Source organism: Pomacea canaliculata, linkage group LG7 (assembly GCF_003073045.1).
Source record: "Pomacea canaliculata isolate SZHN2017 linkage group LG7, ASM307304v1, whole genome shotgun sequence".
Lineage (NCBI taxonomy): Eukaryota > Metazoa > Mollusca > Gastropoda > Architaenioglossa > Ampullariidae > Pomacea > Pomacea canaliculata.
In genome coordinates this window covers 1637646-1662248 of record NC_037596.1, presented here as the reverse complement: position 1 = coordinate 1662248, position 24603 = coordinate 1637646, and the positions used below count along the sequence as shown (strand labels likewise).

The window sequence follows — 24603 nt, the reverse complement described above, 5'->3', positions numbered from 1 at the left end:
AAAAATCGGGTGTGGTTGAACAATCATGAAAAAAGACAATAACTCTTAAGTCGCTGTATTACCTAAATTGTTTACAATGTAAATTATTCTCGGTGATTTGACAGAAGAAAGAAAAGAGTGTGTTACAGAAAATGGCTTTGAAATGTTTCTAATATTTGTCTTGAACAGCACTTAGACTGTTAGTTTAATGCATCACACTAACCTGCATGTTAGGAGTTTTGTATTTACTTAAACAGCAAAGTTCAGGTTAATGTCCGGGTATGTTTGACTGCATGTTTGCAAGTCCTGAACTTGCTTTCTGAAAGTATGCACTCAGTTTCTAACACGGTATGTTCTAATGTAATAAATATTGTGTGAATTTATTGCCTACTTATCATACAATTCGTGTCGCTAAGAACATGATTTAGAAGAGTTCAGGTAGTAAAGACTTGCATGTGAGAGAGACTGCGACGCTAAATCTTAAGAAAAATAAAAGGCTTTCACACAAAACGCTTTGGAAATGTCCGCAACAAATAAAATAACTAAGGTGTGTATTGAATAACCAGTGGAAAGAAATTGAGAAAAGCTGATAATATGAAGGGTGCTAAAGGTGCGGTGCTAAAACCAAATCCAACCTGCCAGGCTAGAGGAACAGTATCGGGAGGTTGTAGAGACGTACACGAAAGGAAAGTGCAGACTGCGATAGAATTGAGAAGGAAAACTGTCTGGCAATGTTTAACAAGAGAAGAAAAATCAAAAGCAGCAACAACACTAACAGCGCCAGCAATGGTCACATGATGAACTGAGGGTTGCTCTGTAACAAGTGCTGCGTGTGGGTCCGCGCGCGACCTTGTATACATGTTTATAAAAACTTTAGTCTTTATTCAGTGTAAAGAGTTTGTTTATTTTCAATGTCTATATCTTCTCCTGTTTGTTTCGGATGTCTGACAGCACAACAGCAGTATCCGTGTGGTCAGTCAAGTACGGAGCAGGCTCTGGTCCTATTCTGTTCAGTGGCCTGCGGTGTGTGGGGAACGAAACCAGCCTGGCGCAGTGTCAACACGCGGGGCTCTACAGACACAACTGTAAACGCTGGGAGGATGTCGGCGTCATGTGCAACTTTAGTAAGCAGACCAGTAATATTTACAGCTACTTCAGCATTTGATTTATCTTGTTGGAAAAATTCAGTATGATGTTGCTAAGAACTGCTCTATTAGCTTTGAAGTACTGTTCTTTACAAAAAAGTTTACAAGTGAAGTACGTACCAGGGAGTTTAAGACAAATAGCAAATTATTATTATCATTATGACTTTCGCATTTTTATTATCTTCGTCATTATCATTGACATTATTAATATCAGTATTATTACCATATTTATTATTATTATCATCAGCAGTATTAACATTATTAGTATTATTATTATTATCCTGTGCAACAACATACAAGCATTATATTAGAAAGTTATTTTGTTTCTATAGAATTATAACATTCTGATTTCTTTGGTGATAACAAATAATAGCTTGTTTGTTTCACTTTTACTTTAAGATCTATTTCCTTTTCTTTAAACTATTAACGGTATGGATATGCCCTTACATTAATATTGGACTGTTGTTGGTGGTAATGACCCTGGGATCTTGACTTTCTGCTGTAAGAAACATTACTTTCCCTTTGTAAGAATCAACAAAAGTTTATTGTGATCTTCGGACTGCTCTTCCCTTTGTTATTATATTTAATGACTAATGTCTTGATAGAAGAGTTTAACTATTTCATTACTGACATCTTTTTTGTTAGAGGAGAACCAATCTAGATGTGATTGAAGAAAGTACATTTTCAGTAAATTTCGAGCTCCTACGTTTTCGTAATCAGCATCTTTGAAATAAAATCCTTATAATAATCAGATTTTTTTATTCAAGAACCTTATTGACAAACGCTCTGGACAAATCCAAGCTCCTAACTTCTAGTTACCTTCATTTAAAAAAAGGTATCTTTAGGACATTTTTTATTGTGGACCTATAAAATCTCTTTTCTTTTTTATTGCATTACCTAATTTAAAAGATTCTGAAATAGATGTTGCAAACCATTTTGAAAGTCTTCACAAAATTCTTTATCAGACGCATCTTTATGTAAAGAGGTGGTAAGTATAGATTGCTGAGATTTTCAAGATAAATTTGTTGGTCATTGACCTTTCTTGGCAGATATTCATCTTTTCCTGGGCACTGAATTCTTGAATAATGAGTTCCAGTAACACCGGGATCCTTTAAACTTAGCAAGCACAGGTAGTTGGTAGTTCTCACATCGATAAACTAATATTTGCCAAATGACCACACATACTCTAACAATTTATATATTACACTTTATGGAAAATAAAGTTGTTTTCATTGCGGGACCTTCACATCCTGGTCGCTGTATGTAAAGTTGCGGCGCTGCGGTCTGTGTCCAGTGTCTTGTCAGTCACAGACACACCATCATTGTAAGTCTTCATCACAAGAGTCAACGAGCATCATGAGGTACAGGGTCGTCGCTACTTACCTCATGTACCTGCTGTTGGTGCCAAGCCTCATTAAAGTAGTCATTATTTTCCAATATAACTTGTCCTGGATATAAAACTCTCTACGCGCTTCAGTGACTGTAGTGGTGATACAGACTGAGCGTTTGAAAGCCAAACATTGTTGCGCGTGTTAAATTATCGTCTGGGGCAAACTATTACTTAACTATTCACATAACGATATGACATTGTGGGATTAGCGAAGGTCAGTCTTGAAAAAACAACAAACCACGACACAACCTGTAGCACAACGGGGAGGACGCCCGACCTGAGTACGGCGTAGGCTTCCTCCTGCAAAGCAAGGTGGTCGGCGCAATCATCAGCAGTCCACCCGTATCCACCAGGCTGATCCTCATTCTTGTCTTAGCTAAGCCCAAAATGTCTCCGTTGTTTAAGTATGACTTATGACTTGCACGCAAGAAAACAGAAAAATCGTTAATGTTTACAAACAGCTAGATAAGGTTGTGAAGACAGTTCCAACAAAGTACACACAAATTATAATAGAACGCCAAGGTTAACCCGCAAGCAAAGAACAAGAACTATAAACAATATAACCCTTCGTTAAAAAAAAAAGATCAGGACATCAAAGTCTTACCTTTTGTTAAAAGATAGAGATTTACCTTAGCCAACACCTTTCACCGTACTAAGGACGGCCACTCACAAAACGGAAGGTTAATAATCAATTAGATTGCATTCCGCTTAAAGCCACCATCTACAAGAGCAACACGAGGACCGACCCATAGATAGGAACAATGACTTTATTCAAATGAACCTAATGTTAAACGGAAACAACCCCCTAATTCACTTTGGCTTTGATATGCTGACGTCACCAAATCTTCAAGGCCACAGTTGGAGCAACATTTGCCGTCTTGAAGTTGAGGGAATGGGATGTGGGCACTTGCTTTAGAAACTTTAAAATGGTGCTACTGTCAAAAGCTAATGAGCGTTTAAGGCTACAAAAATTAAGAAACATCCATTGATCATGAATTACATCTTAAATCTCTGTAGCAAAAACAGTGCCCTCAAAAGAGAAATAAAACAAACAACAATCAGCTACAAAATAAAAAAAAGTAAACACTACCATCAAGTACCAGAAATATTGAACAATGAGCCCCATTACCCATCGATTCTAAAGGTCGTACAGAGCATCAGCACTGTCGCGTGTCAGCGATTGTGCTGTCATCCTTGTATGCCTCCCATACTGAGCTGGCCCATCGTTAGGTGTTTTCTTCACGCTTTTGTCCCCTCTTTGTCTTACGTCTTGCGCGCGCGCGCACAGCTTCCTTGATGCGTCATTTTACTTTTTCCTTCTTTGACGTCATGGGTAGTCGTCATCAAGTAACAGACGGTGCTGGACCGTGGCCATGACAGTCAGAGTTTTTCGTTTTGTATCGACCGATCTGCCACAACTTTGGGCTTATTTTTTGTTCTTCTTCACTCTTCCACCTGTTGTTGTTTTTCGCTCTTCCTTCGTGTCACCGTGTCTTCACATCCTTTGTTCGCTTTGCTGTCAGTCATCGTGTCGAGCGTCCACCCTGCACCATCATCATCATCTCGTCGGCGAGTGAACTCGCGACCCTGCTGCACCAGTGTGCGGAAAGGCTTTGGACTGAACACCTAGAGCAGGAATCTTCGAGCAGAAGCTCACGTGGCCAGTGGCCGGCCCACATCATCGCATCTGGACGAGAAGGCAGAGGGGTGGGGGTACGTCTTTAGAGCGGCAAGCAAGGCCAGAGGGCGGGCTGCCGTCTGTGGACATCTTCAACGGACTTCTAAACTGTCACCCTGCAGTGCGTGCGGGTGATGTATTGTATATACGGTGACTGAGATTAGCCTGTGCACAGGGCAGCTGAATTTTGTTTTATTTTAATTTATCTATTTTTTTTTTGTTTGTTTTTGTTGGATTGTTCGCGCTGATCTATATTTGTTCATGTGAGAGTGTGGAATGTTTGATTTTTGATTCCTATTAGTATTATTTTTGTGGCTATTAAATTAGTTTTGTTTGTTACGTGAATTTTGTCTTTGTCATTTCTGTGTATGGTCTGCGCTCAGTTGAAGTTCGACTGGCTTCGTCGCTGTCACGCGACAAGCACCACCACAGAGGAGATGCAAGCAGAAGAGTACGAGCTTACATGTGCATGCGTACATCCAGGATGCCCTTACCACCGGTCTTCAAAGGTCTATGTAACGATTCGCGATTCAGGCGAATCTAATTACATTCCTATTATTTTTAATTCTCTTTGATGTCAGGGGAGGGCAGTCGCGCGCGCGGTCTTTTACGTCATATATCATGTGACGTAAGCTCCACACAGCGTAACTAGGACGACGGTGGTCAATGGAGGGAGAAGCCATGCCTGCAAAATTGGACTCATGATTGGTCGGCACAGTCTCCAAGTAGGATTGTGAAGAGGTCATCCTAGTTACCTGGTCGCGAAGGACCCGATTGGTCAAGAGCTCGTGAGTGAACGAGTTAACTGAGGAGATCTAACCTTTCAAGAGACAGCTGAGGCCAGGCAGTGACAAAGTAAACATGGTGTGTTAACAGCCTTCAACGTTATATCCAACGTTCTTCAGTGGGAGATCATCATTTTGTATTTCAAATTGTGGTGTAGTTATTAATTCCACTGGAATATAACTGCTTCGCCGATATAAGTGGTGTGGTTTTAATGTGGCTTCTAATCTCACGAACTTCGTGATATAATTCGTCGGATATAACCTGCTCGTCCAGTCGGTCATCTCGCCAGCCCGTCTGATAACCGCAGGAGGGGGTCGGCGCTGAGGGAGTAGTGTTTTTTTATTTTGTTTCATCCATATCTCATCGCTAATTAATATCATAAACTGTAAATGTGTTAATCGTTGGCGGGACCTTTTTGCTGATAAAGGTGAAAGAGTGCGGCGAGCGTGGTTTACATGTAGATGTTTACACGCGCTCGCAGAAACAGTTAAACACTCTTGACAAAACGTTACAGTCTTCTTGACCACCATACTTGCATTTCCATTGGTTGAGGGCTGATTTGCAGCCTACAATCTGTAGACGACATACATTTTTTTATCGAATACTGAAAAAGAACTGCAGGACCTTAATAAGGTGACCGACACAGGTTGCACGGATATGTAACAAAGGAAAATGCGGCGTGATACTAGCCCTGAGTTTATTAAACTCGCCTAGATGAAGTATGACATTTTGTTGGTGTGTTTATATAGAATGATAATACAACTCACGTAGAATGTAAAGTTGCAAACACGAAGATACAAGACAAAGGTGTGTTGATTAGAGAATATATTTAACAAAAGAAGTATAGTGTAATTTTGAGTTAGTTTTTTCGTGTACGGGCTAATTGTGTTGGAGCCCTTTCGAAGGAGCAAGAATCACCTCACTGGACCTTACCTTCCGTCCAACACCCAGCGGTGTGTGGGCTCGGTGGACCGTTAGCCTCGTGACGTCACATTGGGGCACCGCTACTGTAACCTCGTGAACCCCCTCCACGACACCGCCATAGTCTAAGGCCTCTGAGTGTCAACCGTCGCTGAGTTACACGGAGTGACTAAAGAGTTTTTTACCCCGTCGGTGAAGGAAAAATCACTTCGAATGGATTACAAGTGTGATTTGTGTTGTATTCTGACTGACTGGATATGCGAAGGGGGACAACCCCACGCTAGTCAAACGCCAGACCGTTAAGACAACTGAGGTTTTGAAGAAGTACTGAGAAATCGTTTAGCGAGGTTGTGTTTCAGAGTCAGAATACGTGGTTAGCAACGGTTACTTCGAAGACTAGAATATTTCAAACTGTTGTAAGCTCAAATTGAGGGAGTGATATATATATATATGTATAATTGATATAATACAATGATATACATATATATCAAATTGATATCATACAATGATATACATGTAGATATATAATAGAGAGTAGACACTATCACATTATCATACGTTTACTAATCTTAGATGGTTTTAATCATCTTCCCCAACAGACTGTGTGTTGAGACATTTTTTATGAATGTAATTATCTGTGTTCTATTCCGTAAAATCCTGAGCAGCTGTATAACATGTGATGGACAGCCTCAGACACGTTTATCTCTGTGATACAAGAACTCGTACAGACGTTCGTGTGTTGCTCTGGTGAGACGCGGCTCCGTGACAGAGGCAGCTACACCCTGTGAGTAGTATAGGCATGTTGTTTACGCCCCCCATTTGGGGAGCCGGAAGGGGAGCCGTGACGTCACGGCCGCCATCTTGCCCGAAGTCGCATGGGTGCGACCATCTTGTCATCTCCCCCCCCTTCCCTTATCAAGAGTGACTTGCCCCTTGGTGAGCGGGTGCGGTTCGATAAAGTGTCGCGTGCTGTTTTATGATCGCACAGATGGATACGAGGTGGAAGCACCCTTTCACGTGCGTCGTAGTGACTTGCCCATGTGTGATTGTTGCTGAGACCCCCACCCTTACCCCCACCCTTTGTGTGCGCGTGCGGGGGAAAATGTCTGCATTGAAAGAGCTCATTTCGTCAAAGTTTACAAAAGTATAAACTTTAATAAACTTTGTCCACCAGTCGCCACGAGGAGGCAGGGCTCTGTTTGACTGGCAAAAATGTTTTTGACGCAGAAAGAACAAGAAAAAACTTTTATCACAGCTTTGAAGATATCACAGTCTAAACGGGAGCAGCAGTCTCAAATATCCAACGGTACGGTAGTCACCCCATCGTCAAGGACCTTTCGCTTGATGTACAGATAGGACAAGGAGTTGCGGTGTTGTTGATAGGTAAACATGGATTTACCATCGGTTTTGAAACCGGTGTTGCATCCACCGCTGCCTTGCTGTGTCTGTAAAACGTGTTTGAAATGGTTGTGGTCAAGTTGATTTTGGTGTTTGTTTAGACCCTTGGTGCTGAGATTTTGCGTGTCACCGAAACAAATGTAAGTTTTGCTGCAGAGAGCTACGATACCATCGCCTGTGTACTCTGTTTTAAACAAGCCCGGTGTGCGTTTGTCGTCGCGAGCGCGTTGGAGACAGGCAGGACAGGCAGAGGGGTCCCAGGGTTTGTGGTTTGTTTTGCTGTGCACAAAGTCTTGGTGATGTTGGTCGCATGCTTGTCCCGGGAACCATTGCGTGTATTCTTGAAAAAAACTGGTTGTTGCAACTTGGGGCGGACGGCATCTTCGAAGCGAGGTGCAGCCAAAGCCATGTACAGCGAATCCGTGTCCATCTCGCACAGCTGAAAGTTGCTGCGGTCTACGTACTTGTCCACGCAGTCGTAGTAAAACTGAAGCATTCTCAGTTTGGCGTACTGGTAGACGAAATTGCCAATTTGCAAGGGGAGGCCCCAGTTGATGTTCTTTTTGGCCATCTCTACCTCGTACAAGTCTTCCGTCAGTTCCGTCAGTTTTTGAAAGCGACTGTCGTTTATCAGTTTTTCACAGTCAGAGTCACCGACGTAGTAAATGTCGCAGTGCCTGGCGATGTTGGTGAGCGTCTTGCCGTAAGCACTGTTGCCTAACAGTTTGAACGTTTCGCTCAGAATGTTTTTGGATGGATCGCTGTCTCCTTGGCGTCGCGCGCTGGTGACCATGTCGCCAAAATCCTTAAAGCAAGGTTTGGGCTGGTATTCTATCACCAGGTAAACGGCAGTGACTTTGAGCCCATTTTCAAGATACCATTTCAACAAAGGGGTCGCTAACAAAACTTTGTTTCCGACATAGTTGCCGATGAGCGTTTTTGTGGAACCGGTCAACAGTTTATATTCTTCCGCGTAAGCTCGCATGAAAGGACCAATGTCGGAGCGCGTGACGTGAATGTTTTTCAAGATGGGCGTCATCTTGCTAAACCGCTCGCGCAACGCCTCGGGGACGTGAAGATCGCACTGCATCAGGCCGAACAGCGTTTCGTCTTTGACGACGGCTAAAATGTCGTTTTCGGTGGGATATCGTTTTGAGCTGTAGGAGGGGAGCTTTTTACAGCGTATAACGGTGGAGATTTGCGGGTTGGTCTTTTTCTGTCTTTCCCAATCGCACTCCCACATTTCCTGCACCGCAACACCGACGACGTTTTGTAAGTACGCGGTGATCTCGCGCGTTTTTTCCCGCAACTCGACGAGTGGCTTTTTGTTAAACGGGTTGATGACGCGACCGCGCGTGAGGGAGCAGTTTTCGTGTCCGTGAAAAAGACAGCCGTGAAACTGATAGACGGTCTCCGTTGCCGAATGCCACCCGTCGACGCGAATTCGCCTTTTCCCTAACTGTTTTTCTTTGGAATTAAATTTGTGCCGAATGTGAATGTTTTTACAAAACATGACCCACTCTAACCACTCGCGACTCTTTTGTCCGTACACGTCTCTTTTTTCTCCCTTGAAATGATTCTCTTTTTTACGGATGATCGGGTGTTCTGTCCGCATGTTTTGGCATAAGGCCCAGAGATACAAGGCGTTGGTATCGAAACCCTCTATGCTTTGTACGGGTTTGCTGATGTTTGAGATTTTTCGTGATGACGGTGGAAAATGATGGAGGGACCGCCTGTGATGTTGTCGTGAAGCAGCGAGTGGATGTCTTTTGTTTTGTCATCGAAAAGAGAAAAGTAGACGTCGGAAGAGATAGCGCAGTGAGATGCCGGGAGCCGAGATGGCGTCTTTCACCATGTCTACACCGAGAGTAGCGTAGAACGTGATCTGGTTGTCGAGCGCTTGCAGAAAAGGCACAACGTCGAGGTTAATGTACCACATCAGAAAATCTCGCATCGACGTCATGTTGCGAGTCTCCCAGACCTGTTGACAGTAGGCGTATTGCTCGTCTGTGATGTTGCTCTGTTTGAGTGTCGAATAAAACGCAGCGTGGGGAGGGAGTTGCTGTTCTTGTAGTGTGTCGAGAGAGGTGACGTATTCGTAGGGGAAGAAACCTTTTGTTCTGTGACGTTGTAGGCAGCCAAGTACTTTGCGTAACTAAATCCCGACGCGAGAAAATTGACGACGTCTAGAAATTTAAGCTTTTGGGTGCAAATGCACAAAAATGCGTTGTGAAGCTTCACCACAAACTTAAAAGGGTTTTTGGTCTCGTCAACCATTTCATCGTCTGCTTCTTTTTCGCAAAGGACAAACCGGCGAACGAGGTAGGGTTTGATGACGTTGATGTCATATTTCCCCGAGTTAAACCCTATGACCGGTAAATGACGCAAGTAGTCGTCGAATCGGGCTTTGAGGGCGACGGTGGGAATTTGAATACTATCAGGGGAGTTGTTTTGTTGTTGATCGACAACATCTATCTCTGTAAGCACGTCACTAAACCGCTCTCTTAATAAAAGATAAGACCGGTCCGAGATTTTTTCTAGATGATCGACCATGCGATCGATCAAGTTTTGAGAGTCGCCGTCGCTGACGAAACAAACCGGCGATTCAAAATCTGGAACGTTGCTGGCTACCGACACGGACAAGGGAACGTGTTGTGTTGTGTACCGCGTGTTGTTGCTGTGGGGTTGGGGAAGACTAGAGCGATCAAAATAAACTTCGAAATCAAAGGTGGCCCTATGCGGAAAAACAAACGACGCGTCGACCGAAAACCCGTGCGATTGTAAACTTTCCAGGACGGAGGGTGTACCCTGATAGACACCGCCTTGATACGTCTCTTTTACCTTATCACCCTGACATGTCTTCTCGTGTCGCTCCATCATCCAATTTTTTTTCCATAGTTTTCCGCACTTGAGACATTGAAACGCGTGTGTGAGCTTGTCGATGTCGATGATGTGCATGAAATGTTGCTTGTAATGTAAAAGACGGAGAACGTCTGTATACTTGTACGCGCTCCGCTGCAGGGGGACGAGAACGGGAGGAGACTGACTTTCATCAAACTGAAAAACATCGATATTTACTTTAAATTTATCTTCTAAACTCGGCAGTTCTAGCAGGGTCACTCCTGGAAAAATAGAAAAAGAAGCAGACGCGGACCATTGGTTAAACAGTTCTCACGCAGGGATCTGTAACGAGTGTGCCTTGGCGCCACGGTGTAATGCGAGGGCTCTAAAAAAACAAAGATTGTCACGGTACGCCTGTCCGTGGTGTTCGTCTGTTTGAAGTGTATGCAGGTGTTTGTTATTTTCTATATAATCGGGTAAAGCATCATCATCTGTACAACAACCGATAGGAAGGTCGTCGATGGGGTTGACATAAAAGGAGGTGGACATGATAGCCTCCACCGCCACCTTACTGTCGGGACGTTCGTTTTGGGCGTGCTCCAACGCGTCGAGGTCTTGAACTTGATGTATAAAGTCCAAAAAATCTTGTTTATTGGAAATCAGACGGGGTCTTTCTAGCTCTCTGTGGTTGTTGGCAGAGGCATGAAAAAATGACAACTCATTAGAAGTTTTATTTTTTAACAAAAAGGAGTGGGAAAAATTAATTTTAAAACGCTTGTTTTGAGAATCAAAAAGATCCACGAGACGTTGTCTCCATAGAGGAGTGGCATTGGGAGCCCAAAAAAACGTAAACACCGACTGCTGTTTTCCGTACCGTTTATGTGTTTTGACTGCGCTCCAGTTTTTGCGATACACTTCTTCAACATCAGGTGATAACTGTGATAAAAGCTCATCTTCTTCTTCTAACCGACCCTGCGCCTGGGTTTTTTGCTTTTTAGGCTGAGGAGGAGGAGGAGGATGAGGAAGAGGAGGAGGAGGAGGAGGAGGAGCCGTCAAAGCAGTCGAAGGCTGAGGCAGATGAACCTTTTCTACATGGCGACCAAGATGCTCTTTGCGTGAAAAGGTTCGAAAACACAAAGAACATGGAAAACCTTTTACCTTTTCGTGTATGGCTTTAATATGCCGATTTAGGTTCTTGACCGCCGTAAATTTTAAACCGCACAAAGGACATTTCTGAAAAATAAGAAAAAAAATCGTGATGCATACTCGGTTTTTAAAAAAAATATATATATTTAAAAAACAAACAGTCGTCAACTTACGATTTCCATGGTTGGTGAGAGAGAGAGAGGTCGAGGTGTTCAATCAACGTGTTTTGCTGCTCGAATGAATAGCTCGAGGGAGTCTAAGGGACTAAAAAGATGCTAAAGGCGAGGTGATTGGTAGTTCGACAAAAGGCAGCTTCACGTGCGTTGTGATTGACGGGCTGAAGCACAGAGCTAGCGAGAAATCATACAGAGGTCTGCCAGCATCATTAGCCAACATTAATCTTACAGCTCATCACAGTAGTGGCGGTGATTAACTTGTTATCTGGGTAGCCGCAGCGGTCTACCAGCATCATTAGCCAACATTAATCTTACAGAGGTGAACGTCCGCTACTACTAGCACGGTACCATTTCCCACCCACCCCAACCACTCTTCGTTTTACACACTGCACACGTGTATTTTTTTTCCCAAGCGTTGGTATGTGAGGACGCTTTTAGTGTGGGAGATGTGTCTTGTTTAATCATAGTTGCAGAGATCTGCTTATTTTTACCCGACCACCCCCTTTTTGCTTGTATGGCTCTCGTGTATTTTTCCCAAGAGAGAGAGAGACTAGTGTTGGTTTGGAGGGGTTTTCTTTTAGCCTTCTTCGTCAAAAGCTCACTCCAAAAATAATCCTGCACCATAATATTTCGAAAGTGAGCCTTTGTCCAGCAGTCACCACGTGGAGGTGAGGCTAAATCGACTGCCAAAAAAAAAAAAAAAAAAAAAAAAAAAGGCGAAAGAGGGGGAGGCTAGGCGTCGAAGGGTTCCTCAAACATCCTTTCTATTTGGTCTTGAGTAAGACCATCAAACTCTTCTTCGTCGTCGTCGTCGGAGGAGGAGGAGGAGGAGGAGGACGGGAAAAACAGCCTTTTTCTCACTGTTTTTGTCTTTTCTTCCTCTTCTTCTGACCCTAGCCGCCTCTTTCGCTTTGGTGGTGGCACCACCGCCGAGGAAGTGGAGGGTTGAGGCGACTCAAACAGAGAAACATCGTCGTCGCTCTTTTCCTCCACGTCACTTAAAACGATGATGGGTATTTGGGCAACGAATTGTTCCTGCGCCTCGAGGAGCTGTCTCTTACGAAGGGAAAGACTTCCCCAGCCAAAAATTTGCTGTCCATCATGGCTAAGATTTTTTTCTAAATAAAAATCCACAGCCTCCTCAAACGTCATGGTCGTGCGCGGGTGCTGGTGCTGTTATGGGTGATTGATGATACACCCGTTACAATGCTCCACTATGGCCTCGTTGACCATACCGACGAGCGTTCTGAGGAAACTTGGATTAGACATTGCTAGGCGTTGGAAAATCAACAGGGACTAGCAAAAGCTGTGAAGTTGGTATATATCCTATTTTCAAAACTTTTTAGTTTGTTCGGGATTGGCTGCGAGTCAGAGAGGTGTGGTTGTACATGCAAGTCAGAGAGGCGTGGTTTACAGACGCTTCAGAGAGGCGTGGCTAACATGCGCTGACGTGGTCAACGCTGAATCACAGATGAGTGCTAGCGGGGGAAAATCATACAGTGGTCTGGCAGCATCATTAGCCAACATTAATCTTACAGCTATTCACAGTAGTGGCGGCGATAAACTTGTCATCTGGGTAGCCACAGCTGTCTGCCAGCATCATTAGCCAACATTAATCTTACAGAGGTGAACGACCGCTGGTGGTTGGATTGCACTTCTCTCTCTTACAAACCAACATTTGTCCATCACACACACACACACAAACACACTAAAACCGTTGTAACATTTAAGACATCGTTTTATTTAACAAACAGTCTGAAGAAAAAGAAGAAACATTTTGTAGTATGTTTGTACACGCGGCAAAAAAAAAAAAAGTGTTTTGGGGTTAGCTTATTGTTTTTTTGTTTTCACGTTGATGATGAAGGCACTTGGACGGCGAGGAGAGAGGTGAGTTGGCAATTTGTTTCTAGGGTACACGCCTTTAAACACTCGTCTAGCATGAATGTCCGAGGCTAAGATGGCTGCAATCTCACGCGTGTTCATGCTGAAAAATCTGTCAGCACCTGACGACTGCGGTCAATTTCAATCATGCTGTCGAGTTCACCAAAGACAATCACATGAACAGGGTTGGGTAAGGGGTCGCTAAATTTTAGCTCCAGTCGAACCGCACCGCTCTTGACCAGCTCAAACTGGTCTCCGTCCACCAAACTGGGAGTCAAGTCAAACGCGTAGAGGGTGTAGCCCAGCTCAAAGTCCCTGTAACAAAAAAAAAAAAAAAGGCAAAACGTATAGCGCGCACTCACACACACACAGAGTATCCCACAGAGTCACACACACACACACAAACATACCTGTATTCGATGTAATTGCCCGAATCTCGTCCTGTATGACCGGTAGCCGTCATCAACCCGTGGTAAGCTCTGACGTGGTGATGATTTTCAAAGTCGGGCATCAGCGGTTTGGCAGGCACTTGACGACCATCCATGTACAGACAAAGACAGGACAGGTTGTGTGTTTTAAAGTTGAACGGGTTCGCCTTCAATTTTCCGTTAAAGGCAGCGGTATCCACTAGACCGATGATGATGCGAGTGGAAGATTGATGGAGAAACAGGTTGTCTTGAACGTGTGACAGTTGTCCTCCTGGAATAGAAAAAGTCTTTTGCACTACCCTTTTCATGGGGTACTTGGCCGTTCCCTTTTCTAACGCCTTTTCGTGTGAGAGCGACACTGCAGGGTTGAGTTTGGCCTTGCGGACAAACAGAGAAGCGTGTGTGATGGTGCTGCGATATCCTCCGTCTTGGTCGTGAGCTATCAAGTTAAAAGCGGCTTTAGACGGGATCAGTCTGATCTTGACGTCCACCCCTGGTAGCATGTATCGTTCCTGATGCATAATGTCTGCGTGGAGACGACCCATCATGTCTATTTCCTTGCTTTTAGCACTCATGTCTCGTCGAATCTTGAGACCAGCATTTGCGTCTCCCTGCGTATCATCTAGCTGGTTGTCTGGATCTCTGTAGTAAAGGGCAGCCGTCATATGTCCTTTCTTGGCATCAGAACCAAAGTTTAGCGTCGCCTCCAGGTAAGCTCTGTACGGGTACGTGTTGTCGCTGGGTGTGATAAGAGTGTCGTTCAAACTCATGTCGACTTGAGAAAACAGACTGTGCAACCAGTAGTTGATGGGAGCGACGTCTTTACCGTCGGCCAAATCTGACCCATCAGCCTCGGTGACTTTGGCTCTGACGTGCAAAAAGGTGTTGCTGAGGTCCAAGTAGTCTTCTGTGGCGCCGTTGATACAAAATTCGATGGGAGCCCCTGTCGAGATGGCACTTAGCGGGTAATACTCTACAAAAGAACTTTCCTCGACAGCTGTTTGCGTAGGAGGGACCGAAAACAAGTCTAGTCCGGAATGTAAGCTCTCGCAAGATTTAGGGTGGATGAGAGCCATGTTAATCAAAGATGTCTGCCGTACTGCTTGTCGTCGTCTTCTTTTTCTTCTTTTGAACACGTCGTCGGTAAGATGTCGGTTTTATACGTTTTCGGGCAGGTTCGCCAGGGGGCGCACCAGATCCTGATATTGCACTGACTGCTTGGTTAAACAGACGCTTGCCTGCTTCTTTCCCTCGTTCTTGCATCGCCGTCTTAAAATTTTGACCAGACATCACGTCCTGGGCAATCTGAACACCGGTGTGTAGACCTTCTTTCAACAAAGCCTTTCCACCTCTTTTGACAAGCGGAAGAATCATGCGTCCGACGCTGCTCAACAGACTCCCGAGTCCTCTTCCTCGCATGTGACGCCCACCGGCAAACACTGACAAGCCATGTCAGACCTGAGAGCAGTAGTAGTCCTCGTAGATTTTAGGATTGCTATGATACGGTGTGTAACGTACCATTTTTTTTTCCCATAGAAGTGGGTCCTCCGACGAAAATGAAGCGTCACGATGGTACTTCCGCTGCTAAATGAAAACTCTTTACCCGTGTCTGTCGTTAAAAGGATTTCCACCGAATTAAAATTTGACCGGCTGAGTGGGATGTAGTGAGGTTTTTCAAAGATATAATGCACAACGTCGTGGGTCTTGTCGGTCATGGGCACTATGCGGAGAAGCGGGGCCATGACGTCACCCACGGGGCGCGGACTGACCAGATCGCAGTAGATGTAGGCACTCTTAAAATTTTCGTTGAGATCCACATTTGTGGTGGAATAATAGTCTACTTTTCCTAAAAAACGTGTTTCTTGAAAATCCCAACGCTCGCCGTAGCGCTGGACTCAGCCGAATCATCGTATTTTCCTCGTACAGCTTGATGTGCGTGCATTTGGAGGCACGTTCGTACTCGATCCACAGGCGTTTTTCTTTGCTCAAAGGGTCCGAAGCACGATGAAAGCTTTTCTGACAAACAGTGTTGAAAAAGCGCACAAAATACTCGCTCGAATCGTACAGTCCACCAGGAATTTCGACTCGTTTTTTCTCTGGTGACCTATCTCTGGCTCTTACTTCATTTTCAGAAGGCAGTTGAGTAATAAATTCGATCCAAAAATCTCCCTTGGCCACGTTGAGATACGAATTGGGAAGTTGAATTTCTGAAAGTCCTACCTCAAATTCTCGCTCCAAGTCGATGGTCTGCGGAAGTTTAGTAAAATAGTGACTTGCAGAGTTGTCTGGATAATATTCCATCGAGCTGTTGCTGGGTAGGGTGAGATAAAACATGTTTTAGTGGTGGTGGGCAGCAGCAGGAGGGGGAGGAGGGTCGATAGCAGGGTTGGGAAGCACGTATCCGAGACAGCTACCGAGCAAAGCCACCCACAAATTGTCCGCTCCGTGTCCACGTGTCAGATTAAAGAGTGAGACGCCGACCACGACATAAATAAGAATCATTTGGCAAAAAAATGCAATTTCACTTCGAGGAATTCGACGTCCCATGATGCACCACAAGCCAGTCGGTGGCTGCGCGGTTGGTGGTGGTGGTGTTGTTGTGCCTTCAATCAGTACCGGGTAAGCGACGACTGCGGAATCCAAGAATTAAATGATGTATCGTAACCGTACCATTTGACTAAATACTCCTTTTTTCCTCCTGCCCCCACACGCTGCTTTAAAATCTCTTCGATTCGATACGTGTCTTTTGCACCGACCTTTTGAAGTTCTTGGCTGTAAAACGTTCCGCGCAGTTCGTCCCCGTGGTCATCTTTTAAGACATAGGTGATCGGTTCGGAATCATAGATGCGACTGATGGTAAAGAGTTCCTCTGTCCATGCCGGGAGGTAACCTTTTTTAAAATTTGACCTCGCTTTGCTGATTCGTACGCGGTCTCCTGGTGTCATCGTTTTGTCACAAGCTGCTGCTGCTGCTGCTGCTGGTGGTCACCGTACAACGTCTGCCACACATCTTCCTGGTTATCGGCAGGGCCGCCGAGAGCCAGCCCGGGCCCCGGGACAGATGACCTCTCCGGGCCCCTTGTACTTGTAATCGTAAATTATTTTCCCAGTATATAATGTAAAAAAAATTCCACTGACCAAGGCCGGGCCCCCTTGACAACCGCGGGCCCGGGTACACCAGACCCCCCTGTCCCCCCCTCTCGTCAGGCCTGGTTATCGGCATCGACTTCTACAGGTGCTCTTTTAATGCTGCGATGATAGGAGCGATTGTAGGATTGTACAAACGGCATTAAAACGTCCTTGTATCTGAGAGTGTTTTTTTCAGGTAAAATATCGCCATAGCTTTTCTTTCAAACTTCGATTAAAGCGCTCCACAACGGCAGCTTTGATGTCTTCGTTTTCCGTCACAAAAAGTCAACGTGAGCTTCTTTTAAAAATTTTTGAAACGTTCGATTTAAAAACTCGGTTCCTTTGTCCGTTTGCAGCTTTCTGGGTTTGCGACCGGTAGAAAAAATGCGTCGAAAAGCCTCCACCATCGTAGGCCCTGTCTTGTTTTTGAGCGGTTCCACCCAGGCAAACTTGCTAAAAACGTCGATGCACGTCAAAAGATAGGCATAGCCATCGTTGTGTTGCTTTAGTCTTTGCACGTCGATCAAATCTGCTTGCCATTGGTGATCGATTCCACCTACGATGATGCGCCGGCGTGCAAAAGAGCGACGAATGGGTTTGTGCAAGGTGTACGTGTCTTGATGACTCAGCCATTCTTTGACGACCGTTGGTTTTAACTTGGTGACGCGCGCTAAGCCCGCAACACCTCCAAAAGCACCCGGTTGCCGTGGTGTGTAATAGTGTTGTGCCAGTTTACCCATCGCTTATAAAGTTTCCCAGGTCGGATGTTCTACATTTTTACCGGTTCCTCTTTTTCGGTAATAAACTTCCACCGGTCAGGATGGCCGACCAAGTCTTGAGAAACATTCATTTTACGCAGAGCTTTGGCAAAAGTTTCCCAGCCTCGCGGGTTTCTAGCACGTTTTCGTTTTCTGAGAACATCATTCACTAAATCTACGAGGTTGGAATTTTTGACGGCCTGTCCTTCATAAAAAATTTCACCCCGTTCGTTCCAAGTGAGCTCTGGGCTTCGTTTAAAGTGCTGCAACAGTCGCTCGGCCTTTTTCTTCATCGATTTTGGGACGCTTCCCAAGACCTCTGCCTCTACGGGATCTTCTTGCACAACCGGTGGTGGTGGTGGTAGTGGTGGTGATGGTGGTGGTAGTGGTGATGGTGGTGGTGATGGTGTCATTGGTTCTTGACGTCTCACATCAACCATCCCTAAGGGTCTGTTTCTGTACTGTCCAAACCTGCTCAAAAACCGCCACAACGTTTGCTGATAGAGATTTGCTTTGTCATGTAAACTGAGATCCGTTCGCTCCAAAATATCGCGCATCTGTGCATCCATGTCTGTCAGACTTTGACCCATGGCATCCGAAACAGGTGGTGGTGGTGGTGGTATCATTCGGGGATCCATCAAAATCAGTTTTTTGGTGTGTTCCATGATTACTCGTTAGAGGTAAATGATCCCGCCAGTCCTCCCAAGACGGTCAAAATGGGTTTTAAAAGAAAAGAAAGAAACCCTCCTTTTTGAAGAATCTGTTTTCGCCGTTTCACAGAAGTATTCCTGCGTGCCACGAGTCGCAAGTCCTCTTTGTACTTGCTCAGTCGCTTTTTCTGAGCCGGAGTGAGATGAACATGTCCTTTTAAAACGTTAAGAGAACACTCGCTGACGGCCTTGATCAAGTCGGGTAAAGCTCCTTTCAGCACCGCTTTGATGACCTTTGGTTTAGCACCGCACAACAGCTTGAGCATCGACATATTTCGCTCGATTCGTGCCGACATGGTGCTTTTTACTTTTGAACGTACACCACTTGATGGTCCGGTGGAAAAATGTTTGTTCTTAAGCGTAGATGATCCGGTGTTTCCTGTCGCAGATCAAACAGCAAATAGCCATGAGGCGTCGATGTCGTGTCCTTAAAACTCTCCTGAACATATTTAAGTTTTCCAGGGTACATCTGCTTGGCTAGGTGGGTGATCTGAGAAGCGTCCCTGGGGTTTTTAAATACGACAAGATAATGACTGTTTAAACTGATGGTCCTCTGTTCTTTGTTCTTTCCAAACAGGTTTTGCACTATATACATGATGCTCAAGTTGCGATGATGAGAACCTTTGGAAAATAGCTTAGTCACACGTTGATCTGTTTCAGTCATCAAGTCATCGATGATGATCAATCGGTGCTTATCACCTCGCCAATCGTTTACGTTAGGTAACCCTTCTACAAACGTCACTCCCTCTAAGCGTTGATATCCCGCTTGCCATTCGCCGTAACACCACACCACCTCATCAGGGGGAGGAGTCATCATATCTTTCACATGATTTAAAAAGCGAACCACAAAACACGTTTTTCCGCTGCCGGTAGGCCCCGCTACGACGCAGGTGAAAGGGTGCTTCCACCTGTGCGATCATAAAACAACACGCGACACTTTATCGAACCGCACCCGCTCACCAAGTTGCAAGTTACTCTCGGTAAGGTGAGAGGGGGGGGGGGAAATGACAAGATGGCCGCGTCCTTGAGACTTCCGGCAAGATGGCGGCCGTGACGTCACGGCTCCCCTTCCGGCTCCCCAAATGGGGTGCGTAAACAACATGCCTATACTACTCCTGTGTCTCCATCAGCAACAGCAGCAATAGCTACACTAGATAGCATCTGACATAGCCATAAGTTTGACTATCTTGTACAAGGTGTACACTTCCCCGGTAGTACCGATTATGCACTACGGATATAACTCGTGCAGTCTGTTTGTCGAAACCGAAAGAGGATCCAGGTATTCGAGAGCACCCGTCTGTGACTATTATTTTTGAGGCCGTACACCCACTTTGATGCCTTAACTTTTCACCTGCAAAATAATTTTAATTTGCACAAACTTTCACCTACGAAAGTTCCTGTACCTCTATGTTAAGACTGTTTTAATCAAACTTAGCTGTGGAAGCAAGATTATTTTTCTCTAACTTTCCAAATTTCTTTTTTTAAATTTTAACCGTCTGGCTTTCTTTTCAGCAGATTTTTCACTCGATATTATACCTCCTCAGTACTTCGTCAATATGTTGCTTGTTGATATTTGTTTCTTATTTAAAATCAGTGGAAAATGTCTTAGCCTACTGCTTACTACTGCATGTTGCACACACATAATGAGACTTATCAATGCAACACCTACGTTAATAATGAGTGTTTCCAAAGACAAAGTTGACGCTTATGATGACGATGATGGCAATAAGACAACTTTAGTGTAGACGTGTATCAGGCTGTAGGCTCGTGTCACACACGGTATTCACGCGCATTCAAACAACACACAAGACAGCGCTCTGTCCAATGGGCTTCTCGTCTTACTTTACTAACATAACCCGCTGGGCGGCGGTGCTTATGCCCACTCTAGGCGGATAGCCGTCAACAGGTCGTACACAAAAGGTAAACAAAAATAGAGAGTACCACGAAGAGTACAGATACACAAACTTTTCTCTGCTGCCTCGATAACACACAAAAAAAACTCTCACTCGTCAAAACATCTATAATACATTGGTAACTGATCAGTCCTGTAACGGAGGTCGGAGCACCAATCTGGAACCTTGTCCACAGTACAAAAGGTCTCCCTGATAAAGAATATGAATACACTTAAGTTACTGTTTGCCAGAGTCACTTCAGCAAGCATCAAACAGGTCCGACGTATCTCGGAGTCAGGAACACTCAGTCCGACCACGGCGAGCGTGCAGGTACACCGACACACTCCCGCAACACACTAATACACACTCCAAGCTGCTACCTATTCCTCCAGGATATCCGTATCTGGCGCTCACACAATGCTACACCAGAAATACACACTCCACGCTGCTACGTATTCCGAACACTGGGTCCCGGAATATCACTTCAAGACGTCGACGGACTGCACTCCGCTCTGGACGTCAGACTCCAGATGAAGTAGGCATAGGAAGGCTCTTGGGCCTTGCCGCTGTTAGTGACTTCTCTTGAAAACCTTGTCCACTTTAGCGGGTCCCCTCTCGAAGTTCCTGTAACTCGGTGGTTTATTTAATCTGATGAATTTATAACTTACATCTTTCAGATAATTCCAAAACGTTAAAAAAATCTTTACTGTTAGAAATTAAGTCACCACGAGATTAATTTAGAAATGCTACTGATATTTAAACTATAACAAATATTTAATGTTACCTTGTCTAGGGAAGGAACTTAATTTCTCCGATTCCCCTATTCTATAATCCAGACATTCAGTACAACCGACCGTCTAGGCGGTGGCATTGGGAATGTTCTAAAACAGTTCACTCCGCCAGAGCGCGCGGTGAACACTCGTCACTGTCGCACGCTCCAAAAACACACACACAGAAGGCACAGACTGGTCCGTGACAGCTCGTTGCTGGTCAGTACAGAGAAACAACTGGCCGCCCCTTGTCCTTCTGTTTTATATTCAATATACACTGGCGTGGCGGCCCTCTGTAGGTGTACAGTGTGTATATGCTAAAGGTCGCCATTGTGTCTATACAGTTGTCATGTTCTACACGTCCTAATAATAAGACATTTGTACATACAGAAGGCGAGGACAATGTTAACAGCACAGCTTATGAAAAGAGAAATAAATATGTAGCCATCTGTTAATTATAAAACATGACATTTTTCACAGCGTGTTCCTTTGTATTTACAAGTAAGATTTAGTAAACTTATTAATAGAACATGTATGTATTTCCAATTTTAGCTCAAGAGTTAAAAGCTCGTGTGGTCGGGGGCACAGCGGAGGCGGGACGTCTGGAAATCTTTTACGATGGAACTTGGAACACAGTGTGTGATGACGATTTTGGACAGGAAGAAGCTTTGGTAGCCTGCAGAATGTTAGGATTCAACAGGTAGGTGTAGTCTAACACAATGAGTATACACATTTAACTCACAATTTCTTTTTATACGTTTGATCCAATGGCTTAAAAAATGAAACAGGAAACATGAAGCCTTATTATCTAGAGTGTGTTAAGTTCAAAGGTATTAAAGGTCCACTATTGCCTCTGATGGAAATTTTTTTTTTATGAGATCAAGGTCTAGGACACTTTAAATGGCTTATAGTTGGGGTTCCTCTGCATTCTTATTACAAATGGATACACAGTTATATGGTTACAGTTTTTTGTGGTTTACTAAAAAATTGGGAGTAGTTCAAAATTATGAAAACAAAAGAAGAACTCTTTTATTCGCTGCACGACCTGGATTGTTTCTTGTGTAGATTAATCTCGGCGATTTTACAAAGCAAAGAAGAAATGTGTTTGACAGGATGGCTTTGTAATATTCTTGATATTTATCGGGAACAAAAGCTTGATGGGTATAGAAAAATATCACACACACCTGCCAGTCAGAGGTTTTATATTCACTTTACTAGGAAAGTCGACTTTAATGTCGGGTAGGTTTTACTACATGCATGCGTTTTAAAAATCCTTAGTCTTTATTTGTATGTGATGTCTGACAGTACAACAGCAGTAGCCGTGGGGTCAGTCGTGTACGGAGAAGGCTCTGGTCCTATTCTGTTTAGTTACCTGCAGTGTGTGGGGAACGAAACCAGCCTGGCGCAGTGTCAACACTCAGGGCTCTATAGACACTACTGTGAACACTCGGAGGATGTCGGCGTCATGTGCAACTTTAGTAAGCAGACCAGAGATAATTAAATATTAACGACTACTCAAGCGTTTAATTTTTTAAAATGTAATCATGGTGTTGTAAACAGTACCAATATTAGCTTTTAATTACTGCTCTTTGATGGATAAGACTAGAAATAAAGTACTTCCATAATGTATAAGACAAATAACATTATTACTGTCGGTGCCGGTGTCGCTGTCTCTACTCTACTCTACTCTTGTTGTCACTCTTTGCACCAACTTACAAAAATTATATCCAGAAGTAATTGATGTCTTTTTATATAATAAAAATATGCTGATTACTCAGGTAGTTTATAATAGCTAGCTTGTCTCATTTTTCAAGTTGCTGTTTCCTTTAAGACTTTAAACAGTGAGGCCATAAAGTGACATTACTATTCGAGTGTTGCTGGTGGTAATGTCGCTTAGATCTTTAAATCAGACTTTATTGTCTGTCGTGGAGACCCAAGACAGAAATTTGTCTTTTGTCAAGGGCAGGCATACATTATGATACAGACATCTAACGCACACATAATAACTACTATCTCTTCATCACCTGCAGGCAACCAACATTACAAATTGTCATCTATGTCATCTATTGGCCTGTGACAGAAATCTCTGCATTTCATTAATTATTTAGATTGAGCGCAGAGAGCTCGTCTTGTTTGTTCGAAAGGGAGGGCACATTCAACAAGGTGATGGCTGATAATGGATGTCAGCACCCTCTTCTCTGAGTTCTTGTGACTTTATTCAGGATGGAGATGGCTGCTGGCACGAAGGACCTCTGGTAGGCAGCTTTCCGTACACGTGGCACTTTATAGCGCCTGCCTGAGGGCAACAGCTGGAAGTTGGGATGGAGAGGGTGCTTTAGGTCCGAAATGATGTTATGTGCCATCCTTCTGACTGCATGAAGGTACAAGTCAGAAAGTGGCAGCTGTGCTTGACCAAAAATTTTATTTGCCTCGTGGATGACTGACCAGCCTTGCCTTGTCTTTGACGAGGAGGTGACCACACCAGGCAGCGATGTTGAATGAGAGGATGCTCTCAACAAGAGACCTGTACACAGTCTCCAGCACCCCAGAGCTGACGTCGAAGCTGCGAAGTCTCCTCAGAAGGTACAGCCTCTGCTGGGCCTTTTTGTACACTTGGTTCACGTGAGCGCTAAAGGAGAGCCTCCCGTCGATCACTGTACCAAGGTACCTAAACACAGCAGCCCTCTGCACCTGCTGTCCCTTGATTTGGATTGGTGGGGAGAGAGGAGTTGTGCCATCTCCTCCTTCGTTTGCTCTTCCGAAGGCCATCTCCGTTTTTCAACGTTCAGCTCCAGAAAGCTGCTGTCAAACCAGACCTCCAGTTCCCCCATCCAGGCCAGGTACTGTGACAGGGACTGCTCGTCCCTTATCTTGACTTCCGTCTGTAACAAACACTACTTTCCCTCTGTAAGTTTAAAGCCGCCCATGATAATCCGACTGCGTTTCCCTTTTGTTATGATATTTAATGACTAAGATGTCTTGATGAAAGGTTTCCTTTGTTCATCCCTGACATCACTTATGTTTATTACAAACCAGTCAGTGCTTCGGTGTTTTTGAGATTGTTATAACTCCTTTGCGGCTTGAAAGTGTATGTTTAATGTATTGGAGAATGCATAAAAACATAAAATGGAAAAGCATTAACCGTCACACGCAGTATATGTTGAACCCGGTTCACCAGCAAATTTTTTGGCAGGAAACAGGTAGAAAATTGTCTCAGGCAGTGAAGGAAAAAGACATGCATAAGTCACGACATGTAAACATTGCGACTAGAGATGACATAGTAGACCAGGCCCCAGGGTAGCGTATGAGCTCATTGAGCTGGAGGCCTTCTGGATGAGGAAGAATCGCCTCACAGGACCATTCCCTGATCGCCTTCTGTCCAACACCCAACAGAACTTTGTGACTTTTAAGGCACATTCTGACAGTGTGATTACATTGCTATCCTCCATTGTATATGTGTGAATAATCTTAGGTGAATTATTTTTTGTGTTGTTTGCTATTTTTGTAGGCAATATGGATCCCAGGCTAGTATTTGATGTTGCCTCATGTAAGAAGAGTTAAATGATAAGGTTAGAA

At 44.3% G+C, this 24603-nt stretch overlaps 2 protein-coding genes across 12 annotated transcripts in view; both read left to right on the top strand.

Annotated features, from left to right (window-relative positions):
* Positions 1-24603, top strand: part of LOC112569471 (A disintegrin and metalloproteinase with thrombospondin motifs adt-1-like) — a 595732-nt gene that overhangs the window by 276494 nt on the left and 294635 nt on the right. The gene's annotated exons all lie outside the window — the stretch shown is intronic.
* LOC112569475 (scavenger receptor cysteine-rich domain-containing group B protein-like) overlaps positions 1-24603 on the top strand; it is a 60541-nt gene that overhangs the window by 6337 nt on the left and 29601 nt on the right. Inside the window, exons 3-5 of the mRNA XM_025247276.1 lie at positions 931-1103; positions 21580-21727; positions 22333-22505. Coding sequence (XP_025103061.1) covers positions 931-1103; positions 21580-21727; positions 22333-22505 — 494 coding nt within the window. The remainder of the gene's footprint in view (positions 1-930; positions 1104-21579; positions 21728-22332; positions 22506-24603) is intronic.